This window comes from Bradysia coprophila (assembly GCF_014529535.1).
Source record: "Bradysia coprophila strain Holo2 chromosome IV unlocalized genomic scaffold, BU_Bcop_v1 contig_81, whole genome shotgun sequence".
Lineage (NCBI taxonomy): Eukaryota > Metazoa > Arthropoda > Insecta > Diptera > Sciaridae > Bradysia > Bradysia coprophila.
The window spans coordinates 2,114,512-2,129,445 of NW_023503375.1; the positions used below are offsets into that span (position 1 = coordinate 2,114,512).

At 37.8% G+C, this 14,934-nt stretch overlaps 3 protein-coding genes across 3 annotated transcripts; 1 reads left to right on the plus strand and 2 right to left on the minus strand.

Moving 5' to 3' along the window:
• Positions 1–1,806: 1,806 nt before the first annotated feature.
• Positions 1,807–3,951, plus strand: LOC119072380 (transcriptional adapter 3). Its single transcript, XM_037177580.1, has 6 exons — positions 1,807–1,994; positions 2,162–2,344; positions 2,410–2,870; positions 2,933–3,138; positions 3,230–3,614; positions 3,682–3,951. The coding sequence occupies exons 2-6, from the start codon at positions 2,164–2,166 to the stop codon at positions 3,838–3,840; spliced, it is 1,392 nt and encodes a 463-aa protein (XP_037033475.1). The 5' UTR covers positions 1,807–1,994; positions 2,162–2,163; the 3' UTR covers positions 3,841–3,951.
• Positions 3,952–7,357: 3,406 nt separating this feature from the next.
• LOC119072381 (chymotrypsin-2-like) lies at positions 7,358–8,393 on the minus strand. The gene is made up of 3 exons (XM_037177581.1): positions 8,036–8,393; positions 7,685–7,976; positions 7,358–7,614 (listed from the first exon to the last, which is right to left on the minus strand). Exons 1-3 carry the CDS (start codon positions 8,381–8,383, stop codon positions 7,466–7,468), a joined length of 789 nt encoding a protein of 262 aa, XP_037033476.1. The 5' UTR covers positions 8,384–8,393; the 3' UTR covers positions 7,358–7,465.
• Positions 8,394–10,268: 1,875 nt separating this feature from the next.
• LOC119072382 (chymotrypsin-2-like) lies at positions 10,269–11,474 on the minus strand. Its single transcript, XM_037177583.1, has 3 exons — positions 10,951–11,474; positions 10,600–10,891; positions 10,269–10,529 (listed from the first exon to the last, which is right to left on the minus strand). The coding sequence occupies exons 1-3, from the start codon at positions 11,296–11,298 to the stop codon at positions 10,381–10,383; spliced, it is 789 nt and encodes a 262-aa protein (XP_037033478.1). The 5' UTR covers positions 11,299–11,474; the 3' UTR covers positions 10,269–10,380.
• Positions 11,475–14,934: the final 3,460 nt, after the last annotated feature.

The following is a 14,934-nucleotide window of genomic DNA, read 5'->3' on the forward strand; positions in this document are numbered from 1 at the left end:
AGTGTTGAGTTGACAAAAATACAAGGAAATGGCAAAAATGGGTATATGGAGTGTTGAGTTGACAAAAATACAAGGAAATGGCAAAAATGGGTATATGGAGTGTTGAGTTGACAAAAATACAAGGAAATGGCAAAAAAGGGTATATGGAGTGTTGAGTTGACAAAAATACAAGGAAATGGCAAAAATGGGTATATGGAGTGTTGAGTTGACAAAAATACAAGGAAATGGCAAAAATGGGTATATGGAGTGTTGAGTTGACAGAAATACAAGAAAATGGCAAAAATGGATATATGGAGTGTTGAGTTGACAAAAATACAAGGAAATGGCAAAAATGGATATATGGAGTGTTGAGTTGACAAAAATACAAGGAAATGGCAAAAGTGGGTATATGAAGTGTTGAGTTTACAAAAATACGGCCGGCTCGCATAGCGGCGTCCGCTTCGCTCCGGGGCAATGGCTGGATCGATCGCCGTGTTAAAACGCTGTTTGCATAGAATGAAATTGGTATTCATCAAATTGGTCCTTTACCAATAAAATCTTCATATATCAAGAATCGGTGACATAAATCTTGATATATCAAGATTCGTGTCACCAAATCTTGATATATCAAGATCCGTGTTACCCAATCTTGATATATCAAGATTTTTACTAATCTTGTGCTAAATTCAAGGACATTAACAGATGAATAGTCGCGAAAATTGGTTGAGGAAGTCCGGAGATCAAGTCGAAAACATTCGCATCAAACACTGGGCGATGCGTTCAACAAAAGAAGGAACTGAACTGATTAGTGAAACGTTTGCCGTGTGAGGTATAGGCGTATGCGTGAGCCGTGAGCGCGCAACTCTAATAATTTTTTTAGACATTTTCGAGGATAGTTATCTTTGAAAGTTGACTAGAAAGACACCATCTGCACTGCATACTCTTGTAGAACATTGTATGCATTCTAGGACTCATCTATAGACTACAGATCGGTTCAAATGAATTTTATTGAATTTTTGACTCTACCTCCCTGTAGTATAAACTGGAACTTTTTGTTGAAAATTTCCCGTCCCCCACTCTATCTCTGCAATTGTTAAATTCTTACGGATAATGTTGTATTTCGCATTCTCTGGTTCTACTAACGTCAAAGTGAAACTTTTTGAAACGTAGAACTCATGAGCCTCACAACCTAGAGGTAAACCAAAATTCACTAAAATAAAAAAATTAAAAATTTCTTTGCAATATGTCTTGAATGTTATCAAATATTAACATTTCCTGCAACTCTCTAACCTACATGGCATTAAGGCTGTAAATTCTGAGTAGGTTATGCAGATACGGGAGTACGCTTGACGACAATATGGCTGATTGCATCAGCAAAATTCACCTCAGGTGATGACTACCGTCAGCGTGATGATGTGACGAATTTTTTTAAATGTATAAAATCAGCAGAAGTGGAGTGATACGCGGGAGTCTATTAAAATCATTTTAAATGGTGATCTACGTGGCATATCCCCAAAGTTCGCTGGCTTAGCATAGCGTGACGTCATTTTTGTACGAATACGAACCCAATTTTAATACAAAATATTCCGTGTTTCTAATGGCCTTACTATACCTCTCTTGCCTTATAAATTTTTTAGATAAGATTCCAGTGCTCGGTACAGTCGCAGTATTTGTGTAGTGGATGTCATAATGACGAAAATGCATCATCTGATCAATATAGTTTCCATCACCTTGCTTGAGATTCGAATCGGTGTTAACGGTAATTTTTTGAATCTTGAACATCTCTGTTCACATTTTAAATATTACATTGAACGCACTCATTATTAACTGTCATCATTAGGAACCCAACTGTGCGAAAAAGACCATTTGCACAACGAATCTTATAAAAATCATAATAAGTGGATAGGAGTTAAACTGAAATAAATGGATGGAATTTGCGGCAATTGAGAACTAAGTTTTCGCACAAGGCACAAACCGCAAAATCTGGCAGAAAAGAAGGCAAAATACTGTTAAAAGTAAGTTTTATCGATTTTTATTTCACTGTTCGAAAACGTACAGAGTCCATTTGTAGTTTGATGCTGTAGTTCTAACAGCTGATTTGTGTCACTTGCATTTTGTTTACATTTTTGTTGGAGTTGTTGATGGAAGATGGATTAACCGTTGAATTTTCAAACTTTTTCAGAAATGTCTGGAAAGAAGATGTCAAGTTCAGCTAAAGGTAGAAATAGTCTACCGAGCACGAGCAGCATGTTAGGCGTTCGTACGACTCAAAAAACTGCGCCAAAGTCACCGGGATCACCCGGAATAGTCATCGCTCACATCAAGGCTCATGACAACTACAAACTTCTTCCACGCTACAGTGCTGGTAAGTACCTGGAAACATTAGTGTGGTCGAACATTACCGGTTATGAACTGGAATTCCATCTGCAGCACTAAGCCGTCCTCATGATGATTCAATGCCGGCCGAAGACCTTGATGCCATTCAATTGGAATTGGAATTGCTGCTGTCTACCGTGTCGCAGAGGGCGAGAGCTTTAAAAAGTGAATACGAGTCACTGGATCGAGAAGATAAACGGGATCGCAAAGGAAAATACATCGAGAAACAGCCATCGTCGCCATCAACGAAACGAAAACGGGATGAAAAGAAGTTCAAAGACGGTGCAAAGTACTTTGGCAGTCAGGCGAAAGTGGCCCGTGTGAAAAATGCTTCCTCACATTCTCGAGTCGTCGCTCAACACACCGATGACAGTATGGACTCGGTACCGTATTTTCCGACGAACTATGCCCTGCGCGAAAATCCTAAATTGGTTATGCCCAAGAATGATACTCCCAATAAGTTCTGGTTATCCGTCGAGCCATACTGTATGCCAATATCACATGAGGACATTAAGGTTGGTCTATCGCTGTCGCTTTTGCGTGGATTTTTGTGTCTAATTTTTGCTTCGGATTTCAGCTTCTCGATGATTTGATTGAAGAATACTCTGGAGCATTGGTACCACCAATACCAGACTTAGGCCCACATTACAGTTCGCAATGGGCGAATGAGGATCTCAAAGATGAACAGGATAATTCCAATCCGAATGCTAAAACAAACAAGCGATTTACATCGGGTAGCAGTGCCGACGTGATTAATATGTTGAAGAAAGGCGAGAAGCTTATGTAAGTATTTGACTGCTGTTGGCGATACTTCTCTTGCTCTCAGTATTCGAAGTGATCCGATCATTTATGGGATTTTCTTTGTTGTTTACAGAGGCGAAAGTGTCACAGGCCCGTTAACTCAAAGGCTTGTGGCTGCATTGCTGGAAGAGAATGTAATGCCGGATGATCAATCAATCGACAATGTTGACATTTCGGCTGAGAATTCCACGAACAACCAAACACTGTCGATGCTGAAGAATGGTATCAACATCGAACGTAGGGTCAAGAAGGAGTTAATTGAGCAAGGGCTCTTAGATCCGGAAGATTTCCAAAAAGAATGCGAAGACGAAATTCTTACCGAGATCAAGAAAGTTCGCACCGAGTTAGCATCGATTGCCGAATACAACTATGAGGAGCTGAAAAAGTTGCAAAAGGCTGCAAAGGATGAGATAAAGCGGCTAGAAGTCAAGCGGAAATTAGATGCAGTCGATCAAGAGGTGAGATCACAAGCTCTAAACTACCTTTGCAAACAGCGATAACAGATGATTTTCTCGTTAATTGCAGATAATCGAAATGTACAAAAAAATCGGTTTAATCAAGCAGAAACGAAGGCCGCTAACCAAACAGGAAAGAGACGAGGTGTTTCGATTGACAGAAGAACAGAAACGAATATCGGATCAACTAGAAGCGATGAAAGTTCCTGGACCCAGCTTTATGGATTAGTGTTCCGTTGGTCGACCCGTTTCAATCGATAGACAGAATTTGGGTATTCTACGTTATGTAATCCTAGTTACGTATTTACTAATACAATCAATGGTCAAAAATTGTCATTGTGACCGTGGTTTTCATTATGCAGTCATCTGCTATCGGCAACGATTATCCAACTGAAATGAGAGGGGAATTTTATGATTATTTTAGAGTGGCTGCTGAAACGGTGAGGCGACTTTTCTACACGGTCAATATCGTCAGGAACGATAATATCGTTTTTTAGACCAGTTTGTTTTAAACATCTAAATTTTAAACGATATTATCGATCTGGACAATATTATCGTCCAAACAATTTGTAAAAGGAAAATTACTCAGATTCGAATGATTAGTTCAATTTTTCAAAGAATTCTTGAAAGGATAATTACTCTGATTCGGATGAAAGGTTTAAGAGTCAATTCGCCAAATCTTCGAACCGCTTATATGGAATCAGGATTCAAGCCGACGCCGATCCAAATGAGCTATAGCTCAAACGAATCGTCATTCCATTCTGACAATTTCTTGGAACAACTTTTTACTCTAAAAATTTTTGTTGGTCTGACATGGCTCTTAGAAAAATTTTCTCCTGAGTTGTCGCGAAAATTGTATTTTATCAATAGCTCCAACATGCGTGATGTGAATAATGTCAAATTGTGTACGTATAAGAAGGTCAATGAGGCGAATATTGTTGACCAACAAACGCCGATATTCAACCCACCCAGCCGCCACAACAAGTGAAAAACCTCGAAAAAACTGAAATCTGTGAACGGCTCTGAGCGGCTGGGGAAGGAAGTAGCAGGAAGTTCTCACCTGTTGTTTTGTAGCTTACTTCACGCCCTATCCATTGACAACCCACACGACCATACCCACCGTCACAGATAGAAATGGAGTTGATTTTTCACAACCCATTAATTTCGGGAAAATGGTTGAACTTTGACGTTCCCCAAATAACGTTTTTTCGTGCGACTTTATCAAAATTGTATTTTTTTATCGTTTTACTAGATGATAAATAGTAAAACTAACGTGATAGCGCCAGAAGATGTGTCCTAGATTTTTTTGTAGGGGACAACATATGGGAGGTAAGTGGAAAAGACGCAAAAATTATTTTTAGATGGATATTGATTCGAAAACGGAAGCTGTCAAAAGCTGACTCACCCAAAATAATTAATATAATTTTTGTTTTGGCTTTTCCACTTACCTCCCACATATTTTGTAGGAATCTGTAGGGTTTTGTAGGGTCTGTCAAAGTTCGCCGAAGGAGGAAAATTTGCAGATTTTAGCAGATTTCGACTACTTAAACTTTTTTTAAAAAATCGAAAAACTATTTTGCTTTCAGATAATGTCTAGCATTTCCAGGACTAGTCTCATTAAAAATTGCCGAAAAAAATTGGTAATGCAAAAGGGTCCAAATCTTCGATGAAAAATGAAACTACTTGCGTCTGTTGCGAAAAATCCAAAAACTTTTACATCGTTAAAACGTTGGAAAATGAACGTGCAACGATAATAGCGAAGAAAAAATAGTACATTTCCAACCTAGGACTAAAAGTCTTTTTTAGCGTGTGAGAGGTTTCCAGACAGAGCCGAAGGCGAGGTCTGGTATCGAATACGCTAAAAAAGACTTTTAGTCCGTGGTACGAATATTATTTTTCATATTGGACAGAGAAAAAGTGCGACAAAGTGGCACTTTTCGGGTCCTAGGTATGAAAAAACTTTTTGAACCCATTTTAAAAATTACTTAACTTTCACCTCACTTTAAAAATATTATTTTTAAGAAAATTCGGAAAAACTGACGAAAAAACGGAAAATTCTGGAAATTTTTTGCATAAAAAAACTTTGAACCTTTAGCTTTCGTTTGAGCTCAATACCACCTGTGTAGCTTCGATTTCCGCTACACAGAAATTCATCGAAGTTACCTCTGCATCTAAAACTTCAACCGGATGTAGATAGCGCTAGAGGTCACTTTTTCAAAGTCTCCTAATCGTTTTGGAATACCCAAATGCATATTTATCAATGGTAAAAAATTCACGCTTTTATACCAAAATGCAGCTAGTAGTACCTACTAAAGAATTCTAAATAATATCGTCCTGGGCGATATTGTCGTGTTCTGAACAATAATATCGTCCTGGGCGATATTATCGTTTTCTTGAACGATAATATCGCCCAGTACGATATTATCGTTTAAACTCGTAGAGAAAACGAAAATATCAATGAAAGTTTTTAGAACGATAATATCGTCCAGAAAACGATAATATCATCCAGACAATTTTTCATTTTAGACAATAATAGAGAACTTTAGCAAATCACACAATAATGACAAAACCAATAATTTCCAACAATAACGAAAACGATATTGACACGGAAAAATTTTATCATTGTGAATCACAAATCATGGTGTTTTATGTAGTGGTAGAATTTCAACTTTCTTGTGAAAGTACTTTAACAAAAATTAAATTTAAATTTGGGAGCTATGAGGGTTCCGAGCTATATGTCAGCCATAACTAAAAGGATATCCACACTTTCTAAGCCGGTATACTGGCATCCGTGATACAAAATGCGTGTATCTCAGTTGGAATACAGGTATCCCAGTATAAGTAATAGGAAAATCCACATTTTCTAGGTCGGGATGGTATCTCTGATACGAAAATGCGTGTATCTCAGTTGGGATACCGGCATCCGTGATAAAAATGCGTGTATCTCAGTTGGGATACCGGCATCTGTTATACAAAATGCGTGTATCTCAATCCGGATACCGGTATCCCGGTATAAGTCAAAGGAAAATCCACACTTTCTAGTTCGGGATACAGGTATCATTGATACAAAATGCGTGTATCTCAGTTGAGATACCGGTATCTCGGTATAAATAAAAGAAAAATCCACACTTTCTAGTTCGGGATACAGGTGTCATGGATACAAAATGCGTGTATCTCAGTTGGGATACCGGTATCCCGGTATAAGTCAAAGGAAACTCCACTCTTTCTAGGTCGGGATACTGGTATCTCTGATACGAAAATACGTGTATCTCAGTTGGGATACCGGCATTTGTGATACAAAATGCGCGGTGCGAAATTACTAGCTATCGCATTGCCACAGTGTATATATAGACATTCGAATTTTTTTTTTATTTAGTTTTTGTTAAAGTACTTTCACAAGAAAGTTTGAATTCTACTATCACATAACACACCATGATTTGTGAACATATTTAACCATCCCGCCTCATTCACAATGATAAAATTTTTCCGTGTCAATATCGTTTTCGTTATTGTTAGAAATTATTGGTTTTGTCATTATTGTGTGATTTGCTAAAGTTCTCTAATGTCCTGGATGAAAAATTTGCGAACGATAATATTATCACTATATAACTTGCTAATGTGTTACCCTAATATGGTCCGTTGCCAAATCGTAAAGTTAAAGATATCGAATGTCCTATGAGGTCCTATGTGTTCGTTTGTCCGGGAGAACAAAGAAAGTTGTACCAGATATATATACAAACGTTCTGAACATTTATTAATTTCATTTTAATGTAGTTACATGTTAAGCAAAATCACATATTGATCATATAGTGTAACCAAGACTGCCTTGGTGTAACGCAAAAACTGGGAGAAAATTAGTTGTCATCATTTGTAAAGCTGGTAATCCAGTTAATGTAAGAGCTAATTCTTGTATTTACGGTCGTCTGTCCTGCAACACAAGGCTCTACCCATGAAATAATACCAACCACTGCGTTGTTGAAAATAATAGGTCCACCAGCATCTCCTAATACAATAAAATAGCGAGTCATATTAAATGAAGGGAATCAATGAATAGAGTGTATTGTTGTGTCTACCTGGACAAGTGGCACCGACATTATTCCAAAAGCAAATATGTCGTTCGGTGATAAATCTCCTGACAACTACTGGAAATCTGCTCAAACAAGTCGCTCGATCTACTGTAGTGAACGGGTGCATTCTCATAGTTTCTGACAAACCACCGGCCGCTGTTATGCGCCCCCATCCGTACATATTTGCGGTATAACTAGTGAGAATGGGAGCACCAAGAGGAATCATCTGCACGGCTGCTGTAAAAATAATTTCGGTCTCTGTTCTCAATAAACCAATATCATCTGCGAACGTCACCGGCTGAAAGAAACCGTCACATGGTAATATGCATGCATATTGGAAAATACGATTGTGCTCACGTCATAGTTTTCGTGCATCACTATTCGATCTACCGAATGGATTGTCCCTCCAGAGATTGTTGGTCTTCCGACAGCAACAACAGTATTGTGTACTGTTTGTCCCGTTAAACATTGAGCGGCAGTTCCGACCCAGTGTCTGTTAATTATAAACCCTCCACCAATATGTTGACTCAAACCAGAAACTGAATGTCGAACCGAAGCCACTGAATTACTATTGGTATTGGTTGGTGCATTCGCGGCGCCTAAAAGTCGCTGTTCTATTGATTCCCGCAAATCATTGACACGACTCGGTGAACAACACGCGAATATCGCTAATAAACACAAGACTGAGAAGTGGCGGTAGAACATTTTTATTAAACGTTTCTCACAATAATGACAATTTGTTTCTCGAATACGAGACTTATATACCAGACTAATATCCGGTTGGGTGCATTTTGTCTTGCCATAAAAGACGATAAGTAAAGAACCGCGGATGCAAAACGGTAAATTTCAAGGAAAGGAGATAAAAATTATTTATTGGCTCAGTTCACTATTGGAACGGAAAGAAACACTCGACGTAGGTAATTACGCAAAAGGCTAAGTGCAACATAAGATAAATGATAAAATACAAATATAAGAAGCTTATCGATGGTTTGTGAAAAGATTAGTTAACACTTAAAATAAATATAATAATCAAGGATTAAAATTGGGAAATGCCAAGGGCAGCCAAGGATGCTGCTCTATCCTAATGAGTTTAAATAAAACTTACTCAAAAAAAGAACCGCCATTCCAACACATAAGACGCTAAAAAAGTTTGATCTCAGCGACACTTTTTTACAACAAAAAAATATTTTGGGTAAAATTGAGGGACAGTAGTATAAGTAAATTATGTTGGCAAAGGATTGAAATATATATTATACCGAATTTACCTAAATATACAGAAACTTAAATTATCTATAAATTTCAGTAAATTCAGTAAATTTACCAATAATAGGTCACGTTTCTGATTGAAGGATCTTGCTTCCAAAAAATTGCAAACGATCCCAAAGATTTTTCTTTTGGTAGGCAGAGGTTTGTTTCTCCTTTGGCTCGACCAGCAATACCCACACGCCACACGTCTCGATAACATTTTTGGCAAGAGGTGTATAATCTTATATAATTCATTATATTTGTTATATCTGTTATTTGACTTGAAAGGCATCGGGGAATCTGGCAGACGCGATGATAGTATACGTCCTTTTACAAACATGTAACGAAAAGTCATTTAGAAGTGAATCTGGCACGCCATCAGTTTGTATGGTGTGCCAGATTACCCCACGCTGCCACCATTATAATTAATGGAATTGCCGTTATATTGTTCCGATATTGGTCAAAATTGAGTTAATAACAGTAAAGAGCTTCAAAATAATTCTAACGGGAAAAATTCTATTGGTATACTCAAAATTTCCGTCGCTGGAATATATTTTCCCACTAGGAAAAAGGCATGAGCATTCAATTCTTAGATAGTAAGTATTACCGCACAGATCATATGCAATTAGTCGTTCTGACGGGTAAAGCCGATGTTCCAATTGATATTTGGATGAAAGCTACTAGTGCTTCACTAGTCGGTTCTGCAACTCAAGGCTCTGCGCATCTCCTAGAGAAAACGATAGCAGTGAACCAACCACGAAGAATTTTCAAAAGAGGCCTCCTCGACGCAGTAGTCGAAATTTCTGATATAATTTAAGTTTGCGCTATGAGTAGAGCAGGCACATTCGTAATTATTAGAAGGTCATTCAATAAAAAAAATGAATTTGAAGATTTGAAACATACCGTTTTTTTTTATTATTTTCTACCCCACATGGTGCATCTTTTTTATGCAATTGAGCGAGCGAATTCGATACTTACGCTGAATCAGTTTTATTTCATCAAAAAATGAGTGCGAAAAACAATTTACTGCACGCTAAATGAATGCGAAATAGTTATTTACGTAACAATAATCGTTTGGAGGTATATTATCGCATTAGATCTCAGATTGCGAAACCGAGGCGAAGCTGAGGTTGGCAAGACATCGTGATAATATACCAGCATACGATTCGTCTTGCATACAACGTTTTATGCAATAAAGAAAATCGAATAAATACGCGTCGATGAGGCCCATCTTAAAAATTCAGTTCTCGTGCTTGGTTCAGTGATATTACATAGGAAATTGTGTTCGTCTGTCCGGGAGAACAAAGAAAGTTGTACCAGATATATATATATATATACAAACGTCCTGAACATTTATTAATTTCATTTTAATGTAGTTTCATGTTAGTCAAAATCACTTATTGATCATATGGTGGAACCAAGACTGCCTTGGTGTAACGCAAAAAATGGTAGAAAAATTAGTTGTCATCATTTGTAAAGCTGGTAATCCAGTTAATATAAGAGCTGATTCTTGTATTAACGGTCGTCTGTCCTGCAACACAAGGCTCTACCCATGAAATAATACCAACCACTGCATCGTTGAAAATAATAGGTCCACCAGCATCTCCTAATACAATAAAATATCGAGTCATATTAGATGAAGGGAATCAATGAATAGAGTGTATTGTTGTGTCTACCTGGACAAGTGGCACCGACATTATTCCAAAAGCAAATATGTCGTTCGGTGATAAATTTTCTGGCAACTACTGGAAATCTGCTCAAACAAGTGGCTCGATCTACTGTAGTGAAAGGGTGCATTCTCATAGTTTCTGACAAACCACCGGCCGCTGTTATACGCCCCCATCCATACATATTTGCGGTGTAACTAGTCAGAATGGGAGCGCCAAGAGGAATCAGCTGCACGGCTGCTGAAAAAATAATTTCGGTCGCTGTTCTTAATAAGCCAACATCATCTGCGAACGTCACCGACTGAAAGAAACCGTCACATGGTAGAATTTATACAAATTGTAGAATACGATTGTGCTCACGTCATAGTTTTCGTGCATCACTATTCGATCTACGGAATGGATTGTCCCTCCAGAGATTGTTGGTCTTCCGACAGCAACAACGGTATTGTTTACCGTTTTCCCCGTTAAACATTGAGCGGCAGTTCCGATCCAGTGCTTGTTTATTATAAACCCTCCACACACATGTTGACTCAACTGAGAAGTTAAATATCGAACCGAAGCCACTGAATTACTATTGGTATTGGTTGGTGCATTCGCAGCGCCTAAAAGTCGTTGTTCGGTTGATTTCGACAAAACATCTGCACGACTCGGTGAACAGTACGCGAATATCGCTAATAAACACAAGACTGAGAAGTGGCGGTTGAACATTTTTATTGAACGTTTCTCACAATAATGACAATTTGTTACTCGAATACGAAACTTATATACCAGACTAATATCCGATTGGGTGCATTTTATCTTGCCATAAAAGACGATAAGTAAAAAACCGCGGATGCAAAACGGTAAATTTCAAGGAAAGGAGATAAAAATTATCTATTCGCTCAGTTCACTATTGGAACGGAAAGAAACACTCGACGTAGGTAATTACGCAAAAGGCTAAGTGCAACATAACATAAATGATAAAATACAAAAATACAAAGCTTGCGCTTATCGATGGTTTGTGAAAAGATTAGTTAACACTTAAAATGACTGTGATAATCGAAGCATGGCAGAAAAGGGGCAAATATCAAGAGTATCAAAGGATGCTGATCATGGATTTCCAAGGATTGGTTTTATTTTGAGGTAGTCTGTGAACATTTATTAATCTTCGAGTTTATATTAACTGGTTCAGCAGAACCTTTATTTTATTCATTTGCCGTTTGGCTTGAAAATCCGTAATTGCAGTTGAACAGAAGGCTCGGACTTTCTATTCTTAGATACCATTCCGCACAAATCACAATACAATTAGTCGTCCCGACGGGTGAAGCTCACGATCCAATTCAGATAAGTGCTGATTCTTGTATGAACACTAGTCACTCCTGCAACACAAGGTTCTGCCCACGAAATAATACCGACCACTGTATTATTGAACACAATAGGCCCACCAGCATCTCCTAGAGTATCACACACACAGTCATTATTATTTGCAGGTCATTCAATACATAAAACAAATTACTACATAGCACTAAACCAAGCACTAGAACCGATTTTTTCTCCTCTCATATATAAAATTGCGACGCAGTAGCGTTCTACCGTCAACCTTATAAAGATAGTTTATATTCAATTTTTTTTAATTGCGTCGAGGCGACTTCTCTTGCAAATTCTGTTCTCGTGATTGGTTAAGTGCTACCATCGCTGTTAACCTGGACAAGTAGAACCTCTACTACTCGAAAAGCAGATCTGTCGCTCAGTAATAAATCTCCTGGTGACGACTGGAAATCGGGCTAAACAATCGGCGTGATTTACGGAACCGAATGCTTGCGATCTCAACGTTTCTGAAAAACCACCATTCGCTGTTGTGAGCCCCCATCCATACATATTTGCGTTAAAATTAGTCGCTACTGCAGTGCCGAGAGAAATGGGCTGCACGGCTTCTGTAAAAATTATTTCTGTCAAGGTTCTTAATAAACCAACATCATTGGCCAACGACAACGTCTGAAACAAATTGTACAAAATGTAATACTATTCATAAAAGTTGGCGAAAGCATCCGTGCGTACATTATAGTTGGGATGCTTCACTACTTCATTGATTTCATGGATTACACCTCCTGTAATTCTAGGTCGTTCCACAGCAACTACAGTATTGTTTACTGTTTTCCCCGTTAAACATTGAGCGGCAGTTCCCACCCAGTGCTTGTTGATTACAAATCCTCCACAAACATGAACACTCATCTGAAGATTTCGCAATCGAACCGAAGCGACCGAATTTCTACTAATGCTACTGGTCGGTGCATTCGATGCACCTAAAAGTCGTGGTTTTATTGATTCCGGTGAACAACTTGCGAATATCGCTAATAAACAGAAGACGGAGAAGTTTCGATTAAACATGTCTGTAGAACGATTCTTACAACAGTGACAATTTGTTACTCATAATTCGAACTTATATACTAGAGATTCGAGTCCGATTGAGTTCACGTTATCTACTCATCGAAAACAATAATTAAAAAAACGATGCAAATTGTTGAACGTGGAGGTGCAATGAAATACTTTAGGCACATAAAAAATTGCTGCCACCAAATGTTATCTTTCGGATGATCGCAATGAGTACAGTAGAAAATTACCTAGGATTATCCGTACATTTTTTGGGTCTGAAGATTTAGTTGTCTCAAAATGCGACACTCTTCCATCTCACTTCCGCTTTGAATGTCCTATGGCTTTGTATCAGTGTTTTACTTACGGTAATAGAGTGAGTTTAACAGTAAACGGAGAGAAAATGGAGTACTTTTTCCGGGAGTGGAAATCAAGACTTAGACAATGCTTCACTGCTTATCGGTGTCGCCATCCATTTCTTTTCATAGTTGAAGGAAACGTTTATGGAAAACACTTTTAATTTCCATGGTAGGTATTCATGATGTGACAATGTTTTGATTACCTATGCATGCACCTCATGTTATCATTGTGCGTTAATTAAAATTTTGAATTTTAAATTTCAATAAAAAAAGATAATTATCTCTACCAAGCCATTATCAACGAAATTTAAAAGCAAACTAATTTGTAGGTCATGTATTTTGTGCATCGGACATGGATCATATACGTCTTATGCGTACGATAAGCCATCAATATTTATTTTTTATGTCTCTGTGTGTTAAAACTAAGACATTATGCATCAGCTCGGAGAGGGAGTTTGGGTATATCTTTGCATCGACACATAAAAAATGATATGCACCTATGTTTAAACGTTTATTTTGGCAAGTTGGATTATGACCCGCTCCTTCGGCTTAGGATCACACTCCCCACTTCGTAAAAACTAGGCCCCACCTCTTGGGTGGGTCCGATCCCTTGACTGGCTTTTTCTATAATTCCAGTCTTAGTTTTCTAACCATTTTTAAATGAGATCACAAAATTAAAGTCACATGAAAAGGTGATGTCTCTTTTATTCAGAAAACAGCAGTCATCACATGCTTCATTTTACTCATATTTATTTAATTTCCTGAAGAAACAAAAAGAGCTATGAGTTGAAGGTCCAGCGAGCGATGTCTTACTCCTAATATGAGTCTCCTATATAGTCTACTAAAAGCGCTGAACAGGTGGCGCATTTTTTGCCTACCTCTTAAAAAAAACTCATGTGAATTACGGCCCTCGCTTCACTCTGGCAAAATTCACACTCGTGCAAACACTTTAGGAACGAAAAATTTCTTTTAAGAACACGATTTCACGCAAAAATTGTCGTATATCGCAGATTACCAGTCCAATAAAGTCCAAGGTTCGAATTTAACCACATGAATTACGATACTGGTTGAAAACACTTAATATTTTCAAATCTGCGATTTTTGAAGCCTCCCAGAATTACTCAAGTTATCGAGTTATCAAGCAAGCAAGATTGTTCTAGACTTCTAGATTGCGTGACCAGGAATCCATATTCACTTACTCGTGGGAAACATTTTTTTTTCTGGAAATCCGTTGCAAAAATGTCGTGGTAACAAGTTGTGTTTACAATTATTCTCCAACCTCACTACTCCAATATTACCCTTTTTCGAACTTAAAATCGGGTAAAAATTACTTAAGTTATCACGATAACAAGGAAAAGCGTCTGAGTATAATTTCTCCCATATCTTGTAACAACGATCACAAAATTATATTCACATGAAAGATCAATGTCTCTTTTATTTAGAAAACAGCAGCCATCACATGCTTCATTTTACTCAAATTTAATTTAATTTTCTGCAGAAAAAAAAAGAGCTATGAGTTTCTGGCCCAGCGAGCGATGTTTTACTATTTTACTCTATTACAAGTCTTTTTATTGTCTCCTAAAAAGCGCTATGAGTGTCAAATAACAGAAAACATACAAAACATACGCTATGAGTG

Bases quoted from the DNA above. Each gene is read 5' to 3' on its own strand.
- LOC119072382 (XM_037177583.1), bottom strand. From the start codon at position 11,298: ATGTTCAACCGCCACTTCTCAGTCTTGTGTTTATTAGCGATATTCGCG. The intron at 10,892-10,950 runs GTGAGCACAATC...GGTTTCTTTCAG, and splicing joins TGATGCACGAAAACTATGAC to TCGGTGACGTTCGCAGATGA. The intron at 10,530-10,599 runs GTAGACACAACA...TTATTGTATTAG, and splicing joins TGTCGGTGCCACTTGTCCAG to GAGATGCTGGTGGACCTATT.
- LOC119072381 (XM_037177581.1), bottom strand. From the start codon at position 8,383: ATGTTCTACCGCCACTTCTCAGTCTTGTGTTTATTAGCGATATTCGCG. The intron at 7,977-8,035 runs GTGAGCACAATC...GGTTTCTTTCAG, and splicing joins TGATGCACGAAAACTATGAC to CCGGTGACGTTCGCAGATGA. The intron at 7,615-7,684 runs GTAGACACAACA...TTATTGTATTAG, and splicing joins TGTCGGTGCCACTTGTCCAG to GAGATGCTGGTGGACCTATT.
- LOC119072380 (XM_037177580.1), top strand. From the start codon at position 2,164: ATGTCTGGAAAGAAGATGTCAAGTTCAGCTAAAGGTAGAAATAGTCTA. The intron at 2,871-2,932 runs GTTGGTCTATCG...TTCGGATTTCAG, and splicing joins TATCACATGAGGACATTAAG to CTTCTCGATGATTTGATTGA. The intron at 3,615-3,681 runs GTGAGATCACAA...CGTTAATTGCAG, and splicing joins TAGATGCAGTCGATCAAGAG to ATAATCGAAATGTACAAAAA.